Source organism: Lissotriton helveticus, chromosome 12, assembly GCF_964261635.1.
Source record: "Lissotriton helveticus chromosome 12, aLisHel1.1, whole genome shotgun sequence".
Taxonomy (NCBI): Eukaryota; Metazoa; Chordata; class Amphibia; order Caudata; family Salamandridae; genus Lissotriton; species Lissotriton helveticus.
In genome coordinates this window covers 101287984-101305218 of record NC_136073.1, presented here as the reverse complement: position 1 = coordinate 101305218, position 17235 = coordinate 101287984, and the positions used below count along the sequence as shown (strand labels likewise).

General features: G+C 39.8%; 1 protein-coding gene across 1 annotated transcript in view; it reads left to right on the top strand.

Annotated features, from left to right (window-relative positions):
- LOC144799537 (vomeronasal type-2 receptor 26-like) overlaps positions 1-4150 on the top strand; it is a 47009-nt gene extending 42859 nt beyond the window's left edge. The window contains exon 5 of the mRNA XM_078670904.1: positions 3255-4150. Within this exon, the coding sequence (XP_078527030.1) occupies positions 3255-4150 (896 nt within the window). The remainder of the gene's footprint in view (positions 1-3254) is intronic.
- Positions 4151-17235: the final 13085 nt, after the last annotated feature.

Below are 17235 nucleotides of genomic sequence, written 5' to 3'. Positions count from 1 at the left end.
ATGCCTGTCAGGATCGTGCACATTTAATTCCTGCTCTATCGTCTTGAAAAAGACCCGCCGCGACCACCTAAAGGGGCGCAGAAGGGTCGAAACGTTGACGTAATCTTTTGGTCCAGAATGACCCGGTTCCTATATCAAAGATGAACCTGTGGTTATAAATTGAACTCTGGCCTCTCCTGTATATATGATTTTAGATAAAATAATTCTTGGTCATTGTATATATTGTGCACTTATTCACTGTTTCACTATGCACAAATGTCACTAAATTGTACTTGATGTATAATTTGATTTCATTTTTTGATATAAACTGTTAGCTCATTACAGAATGGAGTAATTCTGATAAAAAATTGAGCATTAATCTATATTTTTGGTTTTTGTACTTGTGTGTGTTGAGAGTACAAACTGATGGATTACATGTATTGTATGTTGAAATAATTACAGGTCCACCCGACAGAACCACTTTTTCCTTGAATTAATTATATTACCCAGGTTCTGAGGGACACAGGGTCACCCCATTCTTTTTAACCATGGACTTCCAGAAGCAGAGGAACACTGAAGGAGCAGCAAGTAAGTACTATATATGTTTATTTTTCCCCCTGCACTGCCTCACCACTTTTATTGGCAGCAGCTGCCACTGCCACTCACACACCCATAGAGCCCCTCACATGCCCTCTAACAGACCCATAAAACTACTGACATTACCACTAACAGACCCACATAGTCACTCACACACCCACTCACACACTTGCGCACACACATCCACTTACATACCCACATAACCACTCACAAACCTACTCACATACCCATACAGCCACTCACATATCCAATCAAATACCCAGTCACACAACAACTCACACACCCACTCACACACCCATACAGCCAATCACACACCCACAGATCCACAAAAACAATCACTGCCCCACACATGCACTCACACACCTACTCACACACCCACTTACATACCCACAAAACAACTCACCAGCAGCAGCTTCTCTGTGGAGGAGCATTGTCCCAGTGCTGAGAGCTGCTATGCAAACAAATGATGAATGGAATGCTGAATAAATCATACATTCACCCCCAGTCAAGAGTTCTGGGTTAAATCCATTGTTCTTTTGCTCACAATGCCACCCCAGTTTAGACCCAGCCACATGCAAATCAGTCTTGACCCTGTGCCTCATGGGAACAGTCCAAACAGAACTGCCAAGCCAGGCCCTCCCTGGTCCAGAAACAAGCATCCTGGGACATGTTTCTGGATATTACCCTTCATAAGCCAGGCTAGCTTGAATCCAGTGGCATAGTGAGCAAGGGACCCACGTCTGGGCATACCCATCCCACTTAGGATGAAATGTGCTATGCAAACAAATGATGGACATAATGCTAAATAAATCATACATTCACCCCAGTCAAGAGATCTGGGTTAAACCCATTGATATTTTGCTCACCATGCCACCCCAGTTTAGACCCAGCCATATGCAAATCAGTCTTGACCCTCTGCTTTAAGGGAACAGCCCAGACCGAACTGCCGAGCCAGGTCCTCCCTGGACCAGAAACAAGCATTATGGGACCGGTTTTAGTGTATGTCACCCTTCTTCAGGCAGGCTAGCTTGAATCCAATGGCACAGTGAGCAAGTGACCCACGTCTGGGCATACCCATCCCACTTAGGGTGAAAAGTGCTATGCAGATGAAAAATAAAATAATAATAAAACAAAGTTTTTATCAAGGGTAGGGTGGAGCCATCCTCTACAGACAGCAGCACAGAGGAGGAGTGGTGGGCACTGCAAGTACACATGTTGGATTGGCTGCCTGTCTTGGGAAGATCAAACAGACATAGGCACTTCAATTTCTCTAGCCGGACCTGTGTTGCATAGCCAGTGGAGAAGAGCACAGGCTCCCTGTCTCTGAGCGAGCATCATACCATACGTCTCAGGCCAATCTCAATACTTCTCTTATGCTGGGTAATAGTATTTACAGCACAAGAGCAGCTTCTGGATTTGGTGAGGAGTCTGGGCCCTGTGCAGTGTGGTTTATGGACTGCCAAGAGAAGAGTAGCAGCAAGGAGGCAGACAGCAGCTGTTAAGTACTTAGGGCCTCATTTATGAGGAAAGACGCATTGCTGCGTAAAAGCAGCGATGTGTCACTTCTCAGTGCGCACTCCTTGCGTCATGATTCATGCGTCATATTTATAATATGACGCATCATATCGCAAGGGGTTACAGATACGTAGGTATTTCTGACATATCTGTAGGCGCAAAAGTGACGCATTGCTGGAGTGTGTCACAAAACTGACGCAACTCCAGCAATGTGTACTTTCACATGGGCAAGTTCCATGTGTTAGTGCCTGCGTCAATCTTACGCCTGCCACGAAGCAGGCGTAAGATTTTGACGGATTAGCGGCCAAGAAATGGCGCAGTGAAATCTTATACATTTCACTGCGTCACTTCCATGACCAAACATTAAATTAGTTTGGATTATATGTTTTCATTAAATACCCCAGCACATGGGAGAAGAGGACACATCCTGCTCAAAAGCAAATATTGGTTAGAATAATGACCCCCATTGGGGAAGCAGGATTAAATCCTAACATGAGGAGAACAGGGAAGAGAAAATAAAAGCAAAGGTGTAGAATGACAAATGATTAATGGTGATTACTGAAAGAGTGAACCTTACAAATACTACTTTGTTAGGCAATGTAACTTTCTTCTAATCCTTCTTATATGAATCGGGAATGACTGTTCTACCCTTTGTGAGTGCCTAGTTTCACCTTGCCAGTGTGTCCCAGCCATCATATGCCTTGTTGTCACACTCTTCATAAGGATCAGTGGTAAATGAATCTATGCCTTCGCCCGTTTCTATTCAATCTTACTTGTGCAGATTATTGGCCTTTTGGGAGATTTCTGACATGTGTGAGATAACTCAGTGAAATGCAAACAGTGTTGAATGCTGTGCAGGACATGGTATATGTGTACATGTTGATGCTGCCAGCTACAGTGGACAGATGTTCCTCTGAACTTCTTAAAGGTAAGGAATCCAACAATCAAGCTAAGCTCTTGTTGGTTAGAATGGATCACTAGAGTGGCTGCCAATTAAGAGATGTTGGTTAGGAAAGAAGTGCTGTTGAAAGAGTTTTTCAACAAGAATACGTTTTGGCACTCTCTATGTGACTCCATCATTATAACAAGGGTATCTAACATCTTGATAAGTCTATGTTCTCAAATGCATTATTTATTTCTAAAATGTGTGTCTTCTCTCACAGATTCCAGTAAGTGTTGGGCATGCCCAATTGACCAGTGGCCCAATGAGAAACGAAGTGATTGTGTACCAAAGAGATTAGAGGTTCTATCCTACATTGATACTGTAGGAGCAACTCTGTCTGTTGCCGTCATACTCTGCTCCTTCATAACATTAATACTGCTGATCATCTTCATCAAATTTCAGGACACTCCAATTGTGAAAGCCAACAACAGGAATCTCACTTACCTTCTCTTGGTGTCTCTTGTGTTGAGCTTTCTTTGCTCTTTACTCTTCATTGGAGAACCTCAACCAGCATCCTGTTTACTGCGTCAAACTGCTTTTGGAATCTTGTTTGCTCTCTGTGTATCATGCATTTTGGCCAAAACCATTATGGTTGTCATTGCATTCAATGCCACAAAGCCAGGAAGTAATATGAGGAAGTGGCTGGGCCCTCGTGTACCCATGGTTACTGTCTCAGTTTGTACAGTCATTCAAGTGCTCATCTGTGCCACCTGGCTTGTCATTTGCCCACCTTTCCCAGAGAAGAACATGAAAATGAAGATAGGAACCATCATCTTGCAGTGCAATGAATGTTCTCCGATTGCCATGTGGTGCATGCTGGGATACATGGGTCTTTTGGCTTTCATTAGCTTTGTGGTTGCCTTCCTAGCACGGAATTTGCCCGACAGTTTCAATGAGGCCAAGTGGATTACATTCAGTATGCTAGTGTTCCTCAGTGTGTGGTTGTCCTTCATCCCAGGCTATCTGAGCACACAAGGAAAATACGTGGTGGCGGTGGAGGTCTTTGGCATTATCTCTTCTTGTGCTGGAATAGTTGTTTGCATCTTTTTACCAAAGTGCTACATAATATTGCTGCGGCCTGAATTGAATACCAGAGAACATCTTCTAGGGAAATAATATTTGAGTAATGGAAAGATAAACACAATTAAGGAAACCTTATATCTAACAAAGTGCAATTTTACTATGTATTGTCTTGTACACATGCTTTAAAGACAATTAAAAGAGAATTTGAAGTTGAGTGCCCTTAGAGAAAATCTACCTTTGTAATGGTAAAAAATGCTGTGTTAGATTTCTCTACAAGCTTTTCTTTGCATTCACAGACTCAAGGATTATGAGTCAGGCTCTCTGTTTTCTGTTTTTACTGACTTGTCTGGATAAATAGATACCAAAAACAATTTATTTTTCTGTCTGTATTTTTTTTAAATGTGGAAAAAATCAGGGGCTGCTGGTGACATTTGAAAGTGGTAGGGCGTAAAATGAATGTTGTACTGCACTGTGGCAAGCAGGCGTAGTGAGCGAGCCCGAACAACCTATGGAGCGTTTGGGGAGAAGATTTTGAAAAAATAGTGGGCAAACGGTGCACTTTGAAGCAAATTTGAGGAAGCAGGTAGGTTAATAAAGCAATACGATTGAATTATTTATCATTTAAGAAATTGCCAATTTTTATGAGCTAAAGAGGTGATGGAAATACGTCGCTCTGGAATTATCTAGTGTTACCATTGTACAAAGTGTGCATTTCCTGTGTTCCAATGCCGCTTTTAACTGTTATATTTGATTTTTTTCTATCTTCTACTTAAGGAGATAGACTTTTATTTACTCGTTGATATTGTAAAACATACAAATTATATTTTAACATGCAGCGCATACCTCCTGAATAATGCCACAAATGGAATACGGTGACTTGAATGTCTTTTTTTAATTAATTTTCTTTTTTAAGAATGGTGCATGTGTCCTGGTCTGTTAAGATGTATCTCTGCATTTTTCTTTACTGCGGATGCGCACATTTGAGAACATGATTAGGTCGGTGAATGTTATTTTAGACATGCTGCTATTACTTTCATGCTGCTTATCAAACCACCTCCTGCTTCACCCTGATGTCTCACCTTGGACAAGTGATTCCTTTGTTCAATGCCCAGGCTGAGGCATCTGCATTCATTTGAATCTCTATTTAGCTTTATTGTGCTTGAGATGTAAATCATGACAGGGAACCACAGAATAATTCTGTTCTTTCAAATGTTCAGCCACAAACTAATACAATTTGAAAAAAATATTTTTTGCTCTGCTTTTATATGTAAGCATTTTTTAAAGGTTTTACTGAAATATAGCTAAAATGTGACTTGGTTTAAAAACACGCCGGTGGGAGAGGGGTAACAATATCTGCTGCTAGCTCACAGTAAAGCATGTACCTAATGTATCTGTTCTGCATTTGATTTTCACTTGTTTTAAGTTACAACCTGCTTTTACTTTCAATTGCATATTTCCGTACCCACACTTATTTGAAAGCTCTTTCAGCTGCCTCACTGCTGATCTGCAGGTTGTGCTGTTCTGGGGTGAATCCTTGCCCTGTTCAGTGTTTGTGTGCCCCTGGGGTCCATAGAGGCCCTTCGTGTGATTCCTCCTCTCGGTTTTATCTTAGTTCGTCACTTTGCAGCCTGGAATTTTTAAGCCCTCTCTTATTATAAAAGTCACAAGAGACAGACAGGTACCAGCTGCCACGCTACAGAAAGGAGTGCAATGTGCTCTGCAGACACATAAATGAAGTGACCACTACAACAAGACACAGGCATAGGATGTGCACTGCCAAAAGAGAAAAACACAGGCTGTACCCGAGGTGAAACAGAGGTTTGAGTGAAACAGATAAAGTAGCCTGAAATGAACTTTCCTAAATGAAACTGAAATTGTACCTATGTGGCAAAATTAACATGGTATTACTAATTAGTCCACCATTAGCATAAAGGCCGTGCTGCTTTTTTCTATCACTCCACATGTGTCACCCCTTCTCTAGAGTCTTACATTCACGAGGCCTACAGCCCTGGCTCACAGACACGTGCATCGTCCATATTGAATCTCCACTCGGCAGTGACGCACCCCGACGAACAGCCACAGCTGAGCACAAGGGGGGCTTGGGGGAGGGAGCTGACCGAAGGGAGGTCTCCTCCCCCGGGCAGTTTGGGAGGGCTATGAGGGGTTCTGGCAGTAGCCAGAACTTTCTCGAATTGGGCTGGCCTAGTAGGGCTGGCCAGCCCAATTATAAATTCATGTTTCCCCGCCTCCTAGCCACCATTTTAGGTTTGGTGACCTGGTGGCTAGGAGGTTAGTTAGCGTTTTTTGTCCCTCCCTCCCTCCCGATATATATATATATTTCTTTTTTCCCCTTGGGTTTTTTCCACCATCAATTTTTTACCGTAGTGTATTTTCATTCCTTTAATTTTATTTCCCTTCTTTTTGTGATTCAAAGGCTGTTTTCTTGTTAATAGGTATACAGGGGTTTTTTTGTGCTTTGTATTGTCGCTAGGAACAGGTGCTGTGCGGGGTTTTTGTTGTCTCGGTGCGGTTTATTGTAAAGTTTTAGTGAGTATTGGTCGGATTCATTGATTGACAGGTACAAGGGAAGTTGGTCATTGTTTGACCGTTCAGGTTTTGGGGGGTATTGACAGGGGTGAAGGGTCAGGCAGGGTTTCTGGTTATCGAGGGCCTGGCTTTCAATATATGATTGGGGTGTTGATGACGTAATGGGTTAAATGATGACGCAATGATTTGATTGTTGACGTAATGCTTTATTGATGATGTTATGTTTATAATGTTGTTGTAATGTTTTAAGGCTGTATTGTTGGGTGGGGGAGGGGCCAAAGAATTTTAGGGGAGGGGGTGAGGGGCGGGGTTTGTAGTTAATTATTTATTTAGTGAGGTAAAGTTTTGTAAGGCGTTGCCAGGGTTTTTATATATTGTAATGTGCACCTGTTTCCTAATAAAGCGGCCTTTTTCACACTCAAACCATTTTGGTCTACTTTTCTCCCACCCCTCGCCTTCCCTCCCAAACCCATCAACCTGATTCCGGATCCCTAGCTCACAAGGACGGCAGGAGACGGAAAACTTTTCAAGTGAGGAAAAGAAAAAGCACTGCGCCCTGTTGGAGTCTTGGCGCCATATCTATGCAGCTAAAAATAGTGAACTCTCTAATTCAGCCAGGGCCCAGGGGGCTCATGTAATAGCAGCTTAAAGGAAACATAGGTGCCAACCTGTATTCTTTTGGGCCTGTGTGTCGAAATGAGAGAGGTGTCCACAGAGAAAGCCTCAGGAAAGTAACGTTTCCAAAAGTGAAAGCACACGACGCACGAGGAATGAAGGGAAAACCCAGATGCACCCCTCTTACAGACCGCCCCCTATCGAGATGAGTTTAAGTTGTCACCACCCATTACCGTGTTCTCCTTCTCGACCTGCCCCGCTCCTTGCCATTGAAATAAATGGAGTTCTGTGAACTCCTCCCAGGGCCATTGTGAAAGCGCCCGAAATCCAACCTTCTTCAGGGCATTAAAAATCGGCACTCCCTCTGCCCTGATGTCACAGCTGTAGCTTGTGCCTGCAGGTCGAAGAATACCTCGCCCAGCATGCACATGCACAGCAGAAGCAGGACATCTGTGAAGTTAATCACAGTTGCAATAAAAAAAATGAGAGCAGCAAGTATTATTTTATTTTCAGCTGCGTGATGATTTTGTAAATTCTCTTTTTGCCTCTCATCTCAATGTGGCAGAGGCAGGGCGACACCCATGTTGCCCATTAACACCAGCCGCCCCTGGAAAAAATGTGAAAATATTTTTATGGGGATGATTCACACTACTGTTAAATCATGTGGCTAGGTCAATAGCTGTGCAGACTGACAGGCAGGGGAGGTAATACAAAATATTCCTGTGAAGCAGCAGTACAGCTTTTTAGGGATTTTACAATGCAAATGATTTCAAATGGCTAAATTGTACTGTAAATGGCTAAAACTCATTAGATATTCAAACTTGGGTAAACATTTGTCAGTTAAGCAAACATAGAAAAAATACCTATTACAGCTTCATTGTTTACACTGAGCACAAAATAAATATGGATAAATACACCAAAATGAGCAAAAAATAAACATTAATATATAACGATGGAAATGTCAAAACATACCATAACACCGGAAGCCCTAATTATGAGAGGCCATTGAAACTGAAAGTTTAGATTGATCCAGCGCCACTATAGAAATTCTGTCTCATTTAAACAACACGTCACCACAATACACACCAACTATCAAAACTTTCACAAGGCCCATATAAAACCGAGACAGAAATTGGGCAACTGAATCATGTGGCCTAATTAATCGAAACCTATTTAAAACTATTTACACATTATATACAACTGCAGTTTATCATCATCATAAACATGGTATTATAACGGATACATTTAATTAGGCCACTTAGGCCAACGAATCAACTGATGGTAATAGACACAAATAACAAGTCCAGCTTGTCATTCCAAAATCTATTTTATTAAATTTATTTAATCAAAGTAAAATGCATCTTTAATAGAATTTCTTTTATTAGCAAACAAAAGCATTATTTTAAAGAATGGCACATTAGACTGACACTCTAAAGCTGTTCAAAATGTATGAATTAAAGCAAAAACAGTTTCATTCCCTAATTCCCTATTTTAGGCTCTCTACTCTGAAAAGGAAAAATCATTTATTAGCAAATGTCTTACGTGCGCCAAGAAATCGGACAGCACTTCGCCCTCAGGAACAAGCCAGCACAGTTCCACTCAAGGGGCCAAGTTTTTATACCTTTCTAACTCACTAATCTAAACTAAATGTAATTTTTCAGAGTCTTTCAGCAATCCCATTGGCTAACAGCCGTCAGTCCAAATTAGGTCACTTTTTAATACACCAAAAGTCATGCCATTGTCTTTTCACGAGAGGCGACATTAGCTTCCGAGGATTGCAACAACTTATTAAATTACAGTTCACTGTTTCCTCCTCGGCTCGGCTGATCCGCCGCTTGCCACTTCCTGGCCTTGGAAAGATAACTTTTCAGAGCACAACACGCACAGCAGTTCCATTTATTTTCTTTTTATTTAAAAGAAATGTCTCCGCGGAAAAACTTTCCATCATGGCTGTGCTCAGCTCATCAGGACAGGATTTCAAACACCCTCCAAAAGCACTAGGCCTCAAGCCTTTTTCACGGGCTATTATTTAAACAAACACAAAACAATAATTAATTCAAATAATGTAAATCATTCTGTTACCCACCCACCATTGCTAATGTTAACCCATTAGTTTATGTAACCTAGCACGAAGCACAAATAAAGCAGCGTTTGTATCTACCATTCTTCATTTAGTCCAGCAGGATTCTCCACATACCTGTATAAAATAAAAAGACACAACATAGACAAAAGCACATATAAAATAGACACATGCCATTAATTAAACAGCCGTAATTAATATTGACAAGACAATGGACAAACAGAACAAAGTTAGTTAATTATTTTTAAAACGTATTTGCTGCAACATAGAGCACATAATGTTAAACCCACATGTTTGTGAATGTAATTTTATCCTAGGTTGATTTAATACAAATCATGCAAAACTTATTAGTTCAATTAATCATTATGGAAGATTAACTTCACGAGTCAGAATAAATATATTTCTGAATCTCGCTCCATCAACTCCCTCATCTGGTGATTTCAAAATCACCAAACCAATACCCAAAAATTTCACCAAATTTTTAATATATGACGTCAACATGTTTTGAACACTCTGAGTTAGTTTTACTAAACTCCAGACTCAGCAGTTTGTCTAGAACTCTCATATTGAGCTCTCCGAAATTCTTCCATTTCTATTTCCTTCTCCTGTTCCTTTCTGAGTTTGTAAATTCTTCGCTTTTCCCTCACATATTTCTTTCTCTTGTGAATCATGCAACTAATTTTTAACAAAAGTGTCACTATAACAATGATTATTACAGGATATAGTATTTTGCCAATGATTGAACTGCCAATTTCTTGAAACCATTTTTTGATTGCTGAAAATCTTTTGCTCAGCTTTTCTGAAAAATTGTCATCTTCTAAAGGTTGTATTTCAGAGTGAAATTCTGTGATATTTCTAATCATCATTTCTATGTTCTGACTCTTATCTGGAATGTAAGTACAGCAATGCTGGACATGTAAAATCCCACAAACTCCTCCTTCTTTTGCTAAAAGGATGTCAAGTGCAAGACGGTTTTGCATAACCATCGAGCGTATAGCAATCATTTCAGTATCAACTAATTGAAAACCAGTTGCAGTATCTGTGGACAATCTATCTACAATTGTGGAAACTTTTCTGATTTTAATTGCATTCAGGGTTATTCCTACCATGGGAATGATTGCACTAAATATGTCACCAATGATTTCTGAGAAACTCTCTCTTCTGTATCTATTCAAGTGTTTGCCAATTTCAAATGATCCTTCTGAATTTCTGTCAACATGAAAAATCTTTGCAAAAACTAAACCAATGAAGCAGGTCCCATACCAATGGTTTGGGAGACTGAAGTATGCCTTGTTCCCACAAACAAAATAAATTCCAGGAAATATTGGATCTTTACCACCTTTACATCCCCATCCCCCTGTGATAAGATATGTATCCTCACACTGACTAGCACCCACAAAGAAATTATCGTACAATGTATTATCTCGTCCAATGCAGAATTTGCCACTAACAGGATCATCTATATGAATAGCAGCATTTGTATTTTCACCATTAAGCTTTTCATCCTCCAGTTGCCAAAACTTAGATTTAGTTTGTTTCAGCATTTCATTTCTTTTATAAATAGCTCTTCTCTCCTCAACCATGTTTAAGAATGATTTTTCTTCTGCTCTCATTTTGCATGTTACATTGTTTTTATATGCATACTCATAGGTAAGCTCATTAATCACTATAAAGAATTCCCTCATCTGTTTAGCAGGCCTAACTTTGTTCAATCTATTTACAATTTTTAGATTAGCAAAAATCTCGTCATGATCAGAGTAAAAGTACTCCAGACGACCTGTTTGATAAAACAAGCTAGCTATAACACTACAGGTAATGCCATAAGTAAGAGGTAGCATGCTATAAGTAACTCTCTCAGAAACAGAAGCAGGGAGCTTCACACAAACATAACAATCCTTGACATCCATGACTTTCACATATTCCGTCAGGAGTCTTGAAAAAGAATTGCTAGAAAATTCACCAACAGATCTTTCCTGGTGAAACTCCGGTTTGTGCTCAATAACTCTGTTAGTCTTGTCATCATGATTAACTTGTTTAGTCTCAGCCTTGCTTGTCATGTTAACTTTAAATTTCTCTGTATCGATCCCAAAGGGAAAGATAACTGCCAAAATTAACCAAACTAAAATAATTAGAACCACACAAATAGAAGACATTTTGCAACATCTTCTTAAAATTGAGCATCTTGAATTGTCAGTATTAGGCATTTCTACTTTTCAACAAGAATCTTTCACAAAAAATCAAAAATAAAAATTATTCAAATATTCCCAAAAATAATATACCCCCATCTGATTTTTTTTTAATTAGTAACCCTCTAACAGTTTTTCTTCGACCTTACGTCACAATGTGTTTCTCAGCTAACACAATTTCTTCGACCTTGTGTCACCTAACATGATTTCTTCAGCCTTTTGCCAAAACTAACCTCAACCTGAAAAAATAACAACTCTAATCAATATCACTGTTTTCTTCAAAATCTTCCTGACCACTACTGCTAATTTCTACAACTGGTGGGATAATGATATAAGTCCATTCAGGAGACTTATACTTTTAATTGGGTCTCACTGTTCTTTTTGCTTTGCCGCTAATTACTTCAATTTTCTTCCCTACCTGATTTTTCTTATCAGAGGAGTCACCTTTCTGACTCGATATCTCATTAATCTTCTCTTTTGATTTATTAATTAATTTAAATGTTAAGCTTTCTTTCCACGTTCGTTTTCTTAATTCTCTTACTTGAGACTCTTCATCACTTTCATCAGTCTCACTTTCAGAGATCTGTATTTTAGATCTAGGAACTTCTTTACTCTGCGGCTTTTTCACTCCGTTAGGAACATCATCCTTATAGCTGGTACTCGGTAATTCATCTTCTTCTTCTGGAATTACTTCTAACTTCCCAGTTTCAGAATTCTTGTTCCTGCTTCCAGAGTTTTCAATCTGCTTTTCAATACTCTCCTGATCTTGCTTCTCCTTTGGCTCAGTTTCTTTCTCTGCTTTTTTTTCTAGCAGATTTTCATCATTGTCTGAATCTAGAATCACAATCTCTAGATCTTTTTCATTCAATGTTTCATTCACATTTGAATTCTCCAGATCTCGACTTTTTTGTCGATCTTCAGAATCTGGATTTTCTTCAGGTTCTTCTTCAGAGTCTGAATCAGCTGTGGTATCACTATCCTCATCAGGATTATCAGGAGGTGGTACACGAATAACGTGACTTGGATGCACCCACCTTTTTAGGCCTTTGCATTTAACTGCATTTGTTGTGATTAGAACCACCTGTCTTGCCTTTTGCCATCTGGGTACTAGACAATTTCTTCTCCGGTGAATTTTTGTTCTCACCCAGTCTCCTGGAAACAGATCATGAGCTTGCTCCTTTTCTTTTGAAATCACATCTGTTCCCACCTGATGGAATACAGAAGTCACTATATCAGATAGATTCTTACAATAGTCAATGATTGCACTATCATTTATACTTAGCAGCTTATCAACTGGTACAAATGCTTGTCTCATGAATCTGCCCATCAGTATCTCATGTGGACTTAGGCCTGTATTTTTATCTGGTGTGCTTCTCAAAGACATTAGAACAAGTGGAAGAGCATCAGTCCACTTAACTCCTGTAGCTAGGCACATTTTAGCAATCCTATTTTTTATTGTGCCATTAATCTTCTCGACAACTCCTGATGCTTCTGGTCTGTATGCACAGTGCAACTTTTGTTCAATGTTCAGGGCTTCACAAATCAACTGTAACAATCTGTTTTCAAAATGCGTACCGCGATCACTTTCAATTGTAACCGGAAAACCATATTTAGGTATGATCTCTCTCAAAAGCAATTTTGCCACAGTAACTGAGTCATTGTGACGTGTTGGGAAAGCTTCCACCCATCTTGAAAACAGACAGACAATCACTAGAACATATCTTAATCCATTGTGTTTTGTCATGGCAATGAAATCCATTTGCAACCTAGTAAAAGGACCACCCTCCCGTCCTATGGTTCCCATGCTCATAACTGTTTTTATGTGTGGATTCATTTGTTGGCAGGACAAGCATCTTTGGCAAAGTGATTCTGCAATAATCCTAAATTTGGGGTTAAACCATGTCTGTCTAAATAACCTAATCATGGAATCTCTTCCTAAATGTCCTGCACCATGGTACATCCGTGCCATGTCAGCAATCATGGAATTTGGCATCACTGGTCTGTCATCACTGTAAACCCAAACTCCATCTTCCTCTCGCTGCCTGCAACCTGCTTTTAGCCATGTGTTTTTCTCTTCTTCATCTGCTTCATCTTGTAAATCTTTTACTCCTTGCCATGTCTCAACTACAGATATTAGCATAAGAGAGTTCAAAACATGTGAATTGTCTTTTTCCCGATTTAGTGAAAAATTGTTTTTCGCACAGTACCTCGCAATCTCGTCAGCAAAGGAATTACCTTTAGTAATATAGTCCTCACCCTTTTTATGTGCAGCACATTTCACAGCAGCAATTTCTTCTGGTAATTGAATGCCATTGATCAGTCTTTTGATCTATTTTGCATTTCTGATTGGAGTTCCTGCAGAAGTCAAGTAACCTCTTTGAGACCAAAGCTGGCCATAGTCATGAACTATGCCATAACCATACTGACTATCAGTCACTATGGTAACCTTTTTTCCAGTAGCTCTTTCACATGCACGAATCAAAGCAACTAATTCTGCCACTTGAGCTGAACGAATTCCTTCAAGAGGAGAACCTTCAACTACTTCAGCAACTGTACAGACTGCATAAGCTGCTCTCAGAATGCCCTTGTCTGTTCTTTGACAGGAACCATCAACAAAGTAGACAACATCTGATTCTTTTAAGGGAACATCTTTTATGTCTTTTCTTGGTTTAGTGCAGTACTCTAAAACAGTCAAGCACTCATGATCAATGTCAGCTTCATTTTTGACTTCAGTAACAATTCCATCTGGCAATAATGTGGAAGGATTTAGGTTCACACACCTTGCTATCGAGACATTATCTGATCCCAGAATTGTCTTTTCATATTTGGTCAACCTGTTACTTGTTAAGTGTTGAGTTTTGCTTCTGGTAAGAAGGATTTCAACTGAATGAGGTACATATACTTTTACAGGAAACCCCATTATGATTCCTTTACTCTGCTCAAGGCTTACACTTGTTGCAGCCACTGCTTTTAAGCAACCTGGCAAAGCTTTTGCAACGGGGTCAAGAACAGCTGAGAAGTAAGCAATTGGCTTTCTCAGTTTTCCGTGTCTCTGTATCAAAACTGACAAAGCTCAACCTTCCCTTTCACTGCAGTACAGCTCAAATTCCTTTTCATAGTCTGGCATTCCCAATGCTGGCGCTTCACATACACTTCTTTTTAGCTGCTCAAAAGCCTCTAACTCAGTTTTTGTCAGTGTAATCGGGTCTTTTATGTCTGCTTTTGTCAGTCTCTGTGTGCTTTCGCAATTACTGAAAACCCACTAATCCATTGACGACAATAACCTACCATTCCTAGAAACATTCTGACCTGTCTCTGTGTTGTTGGAGGTTGTATTGCTCGAATCATTTTAATTCTCTCAATTGTCACTTGTCTGATTCCTCTTGCAATTCTGTGACCAAGATAATTTACCTCTTGTTTGCAAAACTGTAATTTTGCAGGAGACACTTTATGTCCCTCTTCAGCCAATTGATTCAAAAGGGTAATGGTGTCTGTCACACAGTTCTCTCGGGTTTTTGCAGCCACGAGAAGGTCATCAATGTACTGAACCAATGTTGACTTACCAGGTAACTTTAGATCTTCCAAAGATTTCTTTAACAACTGATTAAAGATAGATGGACTCTCAGTATAACCCTGTGGGATACGACACCATGCTAGGATACGATCCTGGAACCGGAATGCAAAAATGTGTTGACTCTCTGGATGCAGTGGAACCGTAAAGAAAGCATTACACAGGTCAATGACTGTGTACCATTCTGCATCGTGCGGAATCTGATAAAGAATTACCGCAGGGTTTGGTACAACTGGGCAACATGGAACAACTATCTGGTTAATTTTTCTCAGGTCCTGAACAATCCTATATGTTCCATTTGGCTTTTTGATACCCATAATCGGTGAATTACATGGGCTGCTCTCAATTTCTTTTAAAACACCTTGCTGAATGAATTTGTCAATTACAGGTATAACATCCTCAATTGTTTCTGCTTTCATTTTGTACTGAGGAATGTTTGGAAAATCTATTCCCTGTTTCACTGTGATTTTCACTGGATCAACATTTTTCATCAAACCCATTTCACTTCCTGTTAAATCCCAAATTTTTGGATTTACTGGTTCTTTCAGTTCTTCAGGCAAGTTCTTTTTGTCAAAACAGGAAATAATTTACTTTCTTCTGCTTCAACCATGAAGATTGTCAATTTGTAAAGGCCATCCTCCTCAAAAGTTTGGAGGTCAATACACTCCGGTGAGCAATATATTTTGCAATTCATCTTACACAATATATCTCTCCCCAACAAATTTACAGGACTGCTGTTACAGACTACAAATCTGTGTTTGTCTTTGAAATTGCCAATTTCAACTTTCACTGGCTCTGTCAAGTCTGTTTTGATTTGCTGATTTGTTACGCCAACTACTTGGATGGTGTCACCAGAGAGAGGAAGATTTTCAATTTCCACTGATCTAACAGTAGAACGGGTAGCACCAGTGTCCACAAGAAAAGTGATTTCTACATCATTCACTTTACCATTTACAAATGGACCAGACTGATCTACCTCAAGAGTGGCTCCAAGCACACACTCTTCCTCCTCTCTCAGGCACCGTCATGAGTAATCTTCAGTGTCACTCCCTTCGCTTTCTTTTAACCAAAATTGTTGAGAAACATTTGTCACATTCACTCTTGACGATCTGTTTACCTGTTCTGCTCCACAGAATCCCGTCTCAGGACTGAATCTCTGCCCATTCATACAATTTGGCAGTGGTGGCTGTGGAATGTGGCTCTGCTGATTCACTACCTGTCGCTGTAGCTGTCGCTGCTGACTTATTTCGTTTAACTGTTGCTGTAGCTGTTGCTGTTGGTACTGATTTATCTCACTCTGCATCTGTGGATTCAATGATGCATTTTTAAAATTTCTGGGCGGATTTTTACACTCTCGCTTCCAGTGTCCAATTTCGCCACAATTAAAACAAGGTAGCTTTTGTTTAAGCTCCTCAATATTCACATTAAATTTTGGTTTGGTAACAAAGTTTCCCTTAAATTTGCCTTGATTCTGGTTTTTGTTTTCTAATGTCGCTATCTGTTGTTCAGCTACCTTCACTTGTGCCCACATTGCCTTTTCCTTAAGCTTCTTCTGCTTGGCATCTATCTCATCACTGCAGTATTTTGCTTTCCTCAGGATATCATCAACTTTGAGTGATTGCCATCCCACAATCCTATTTCTTATCATCTCACCAATTTCAGGTCTCAAGCCATAAACAAACCTGTAAATGAAGTGGCTCATGTCTCCTTCACTTAATTTTTCATAGCCACTGTACTGTTTAAATGCTAACAGTAACCTTTCATAAAATGAATGTACTGATTCTTTTGGTTCCTGATTTGTTCTGTCAATTTTAATCCAATCCACTTCTTTTGGGGAAATTTTGTTTTTCAACCAGACAATTACTTTGTTATATAAATCCATAACATTTGGTGAAGGAGCACCAGTTATTTTATCTCGCTCAGGTTCTTCTTAGGGCCAACTTACAGAAATGTTACATTCTGTCCAAAGATCTGATGGAACAACAATGTCAAAGAATTCATCAAGATCAATCCACAGAACTTTTGAAACTTTGATGAATCTGTCTACCTGACGATACCATTCTACTGGCTTTTCTCTCAGCCGAGGAAATTCATTTGTGAACAGTAGAATGTCCTGCCTTGTCCAAGGAACATGCACATACCCTCCACCAGCTATTTCCCTCATTGGAAATTCAGTGGC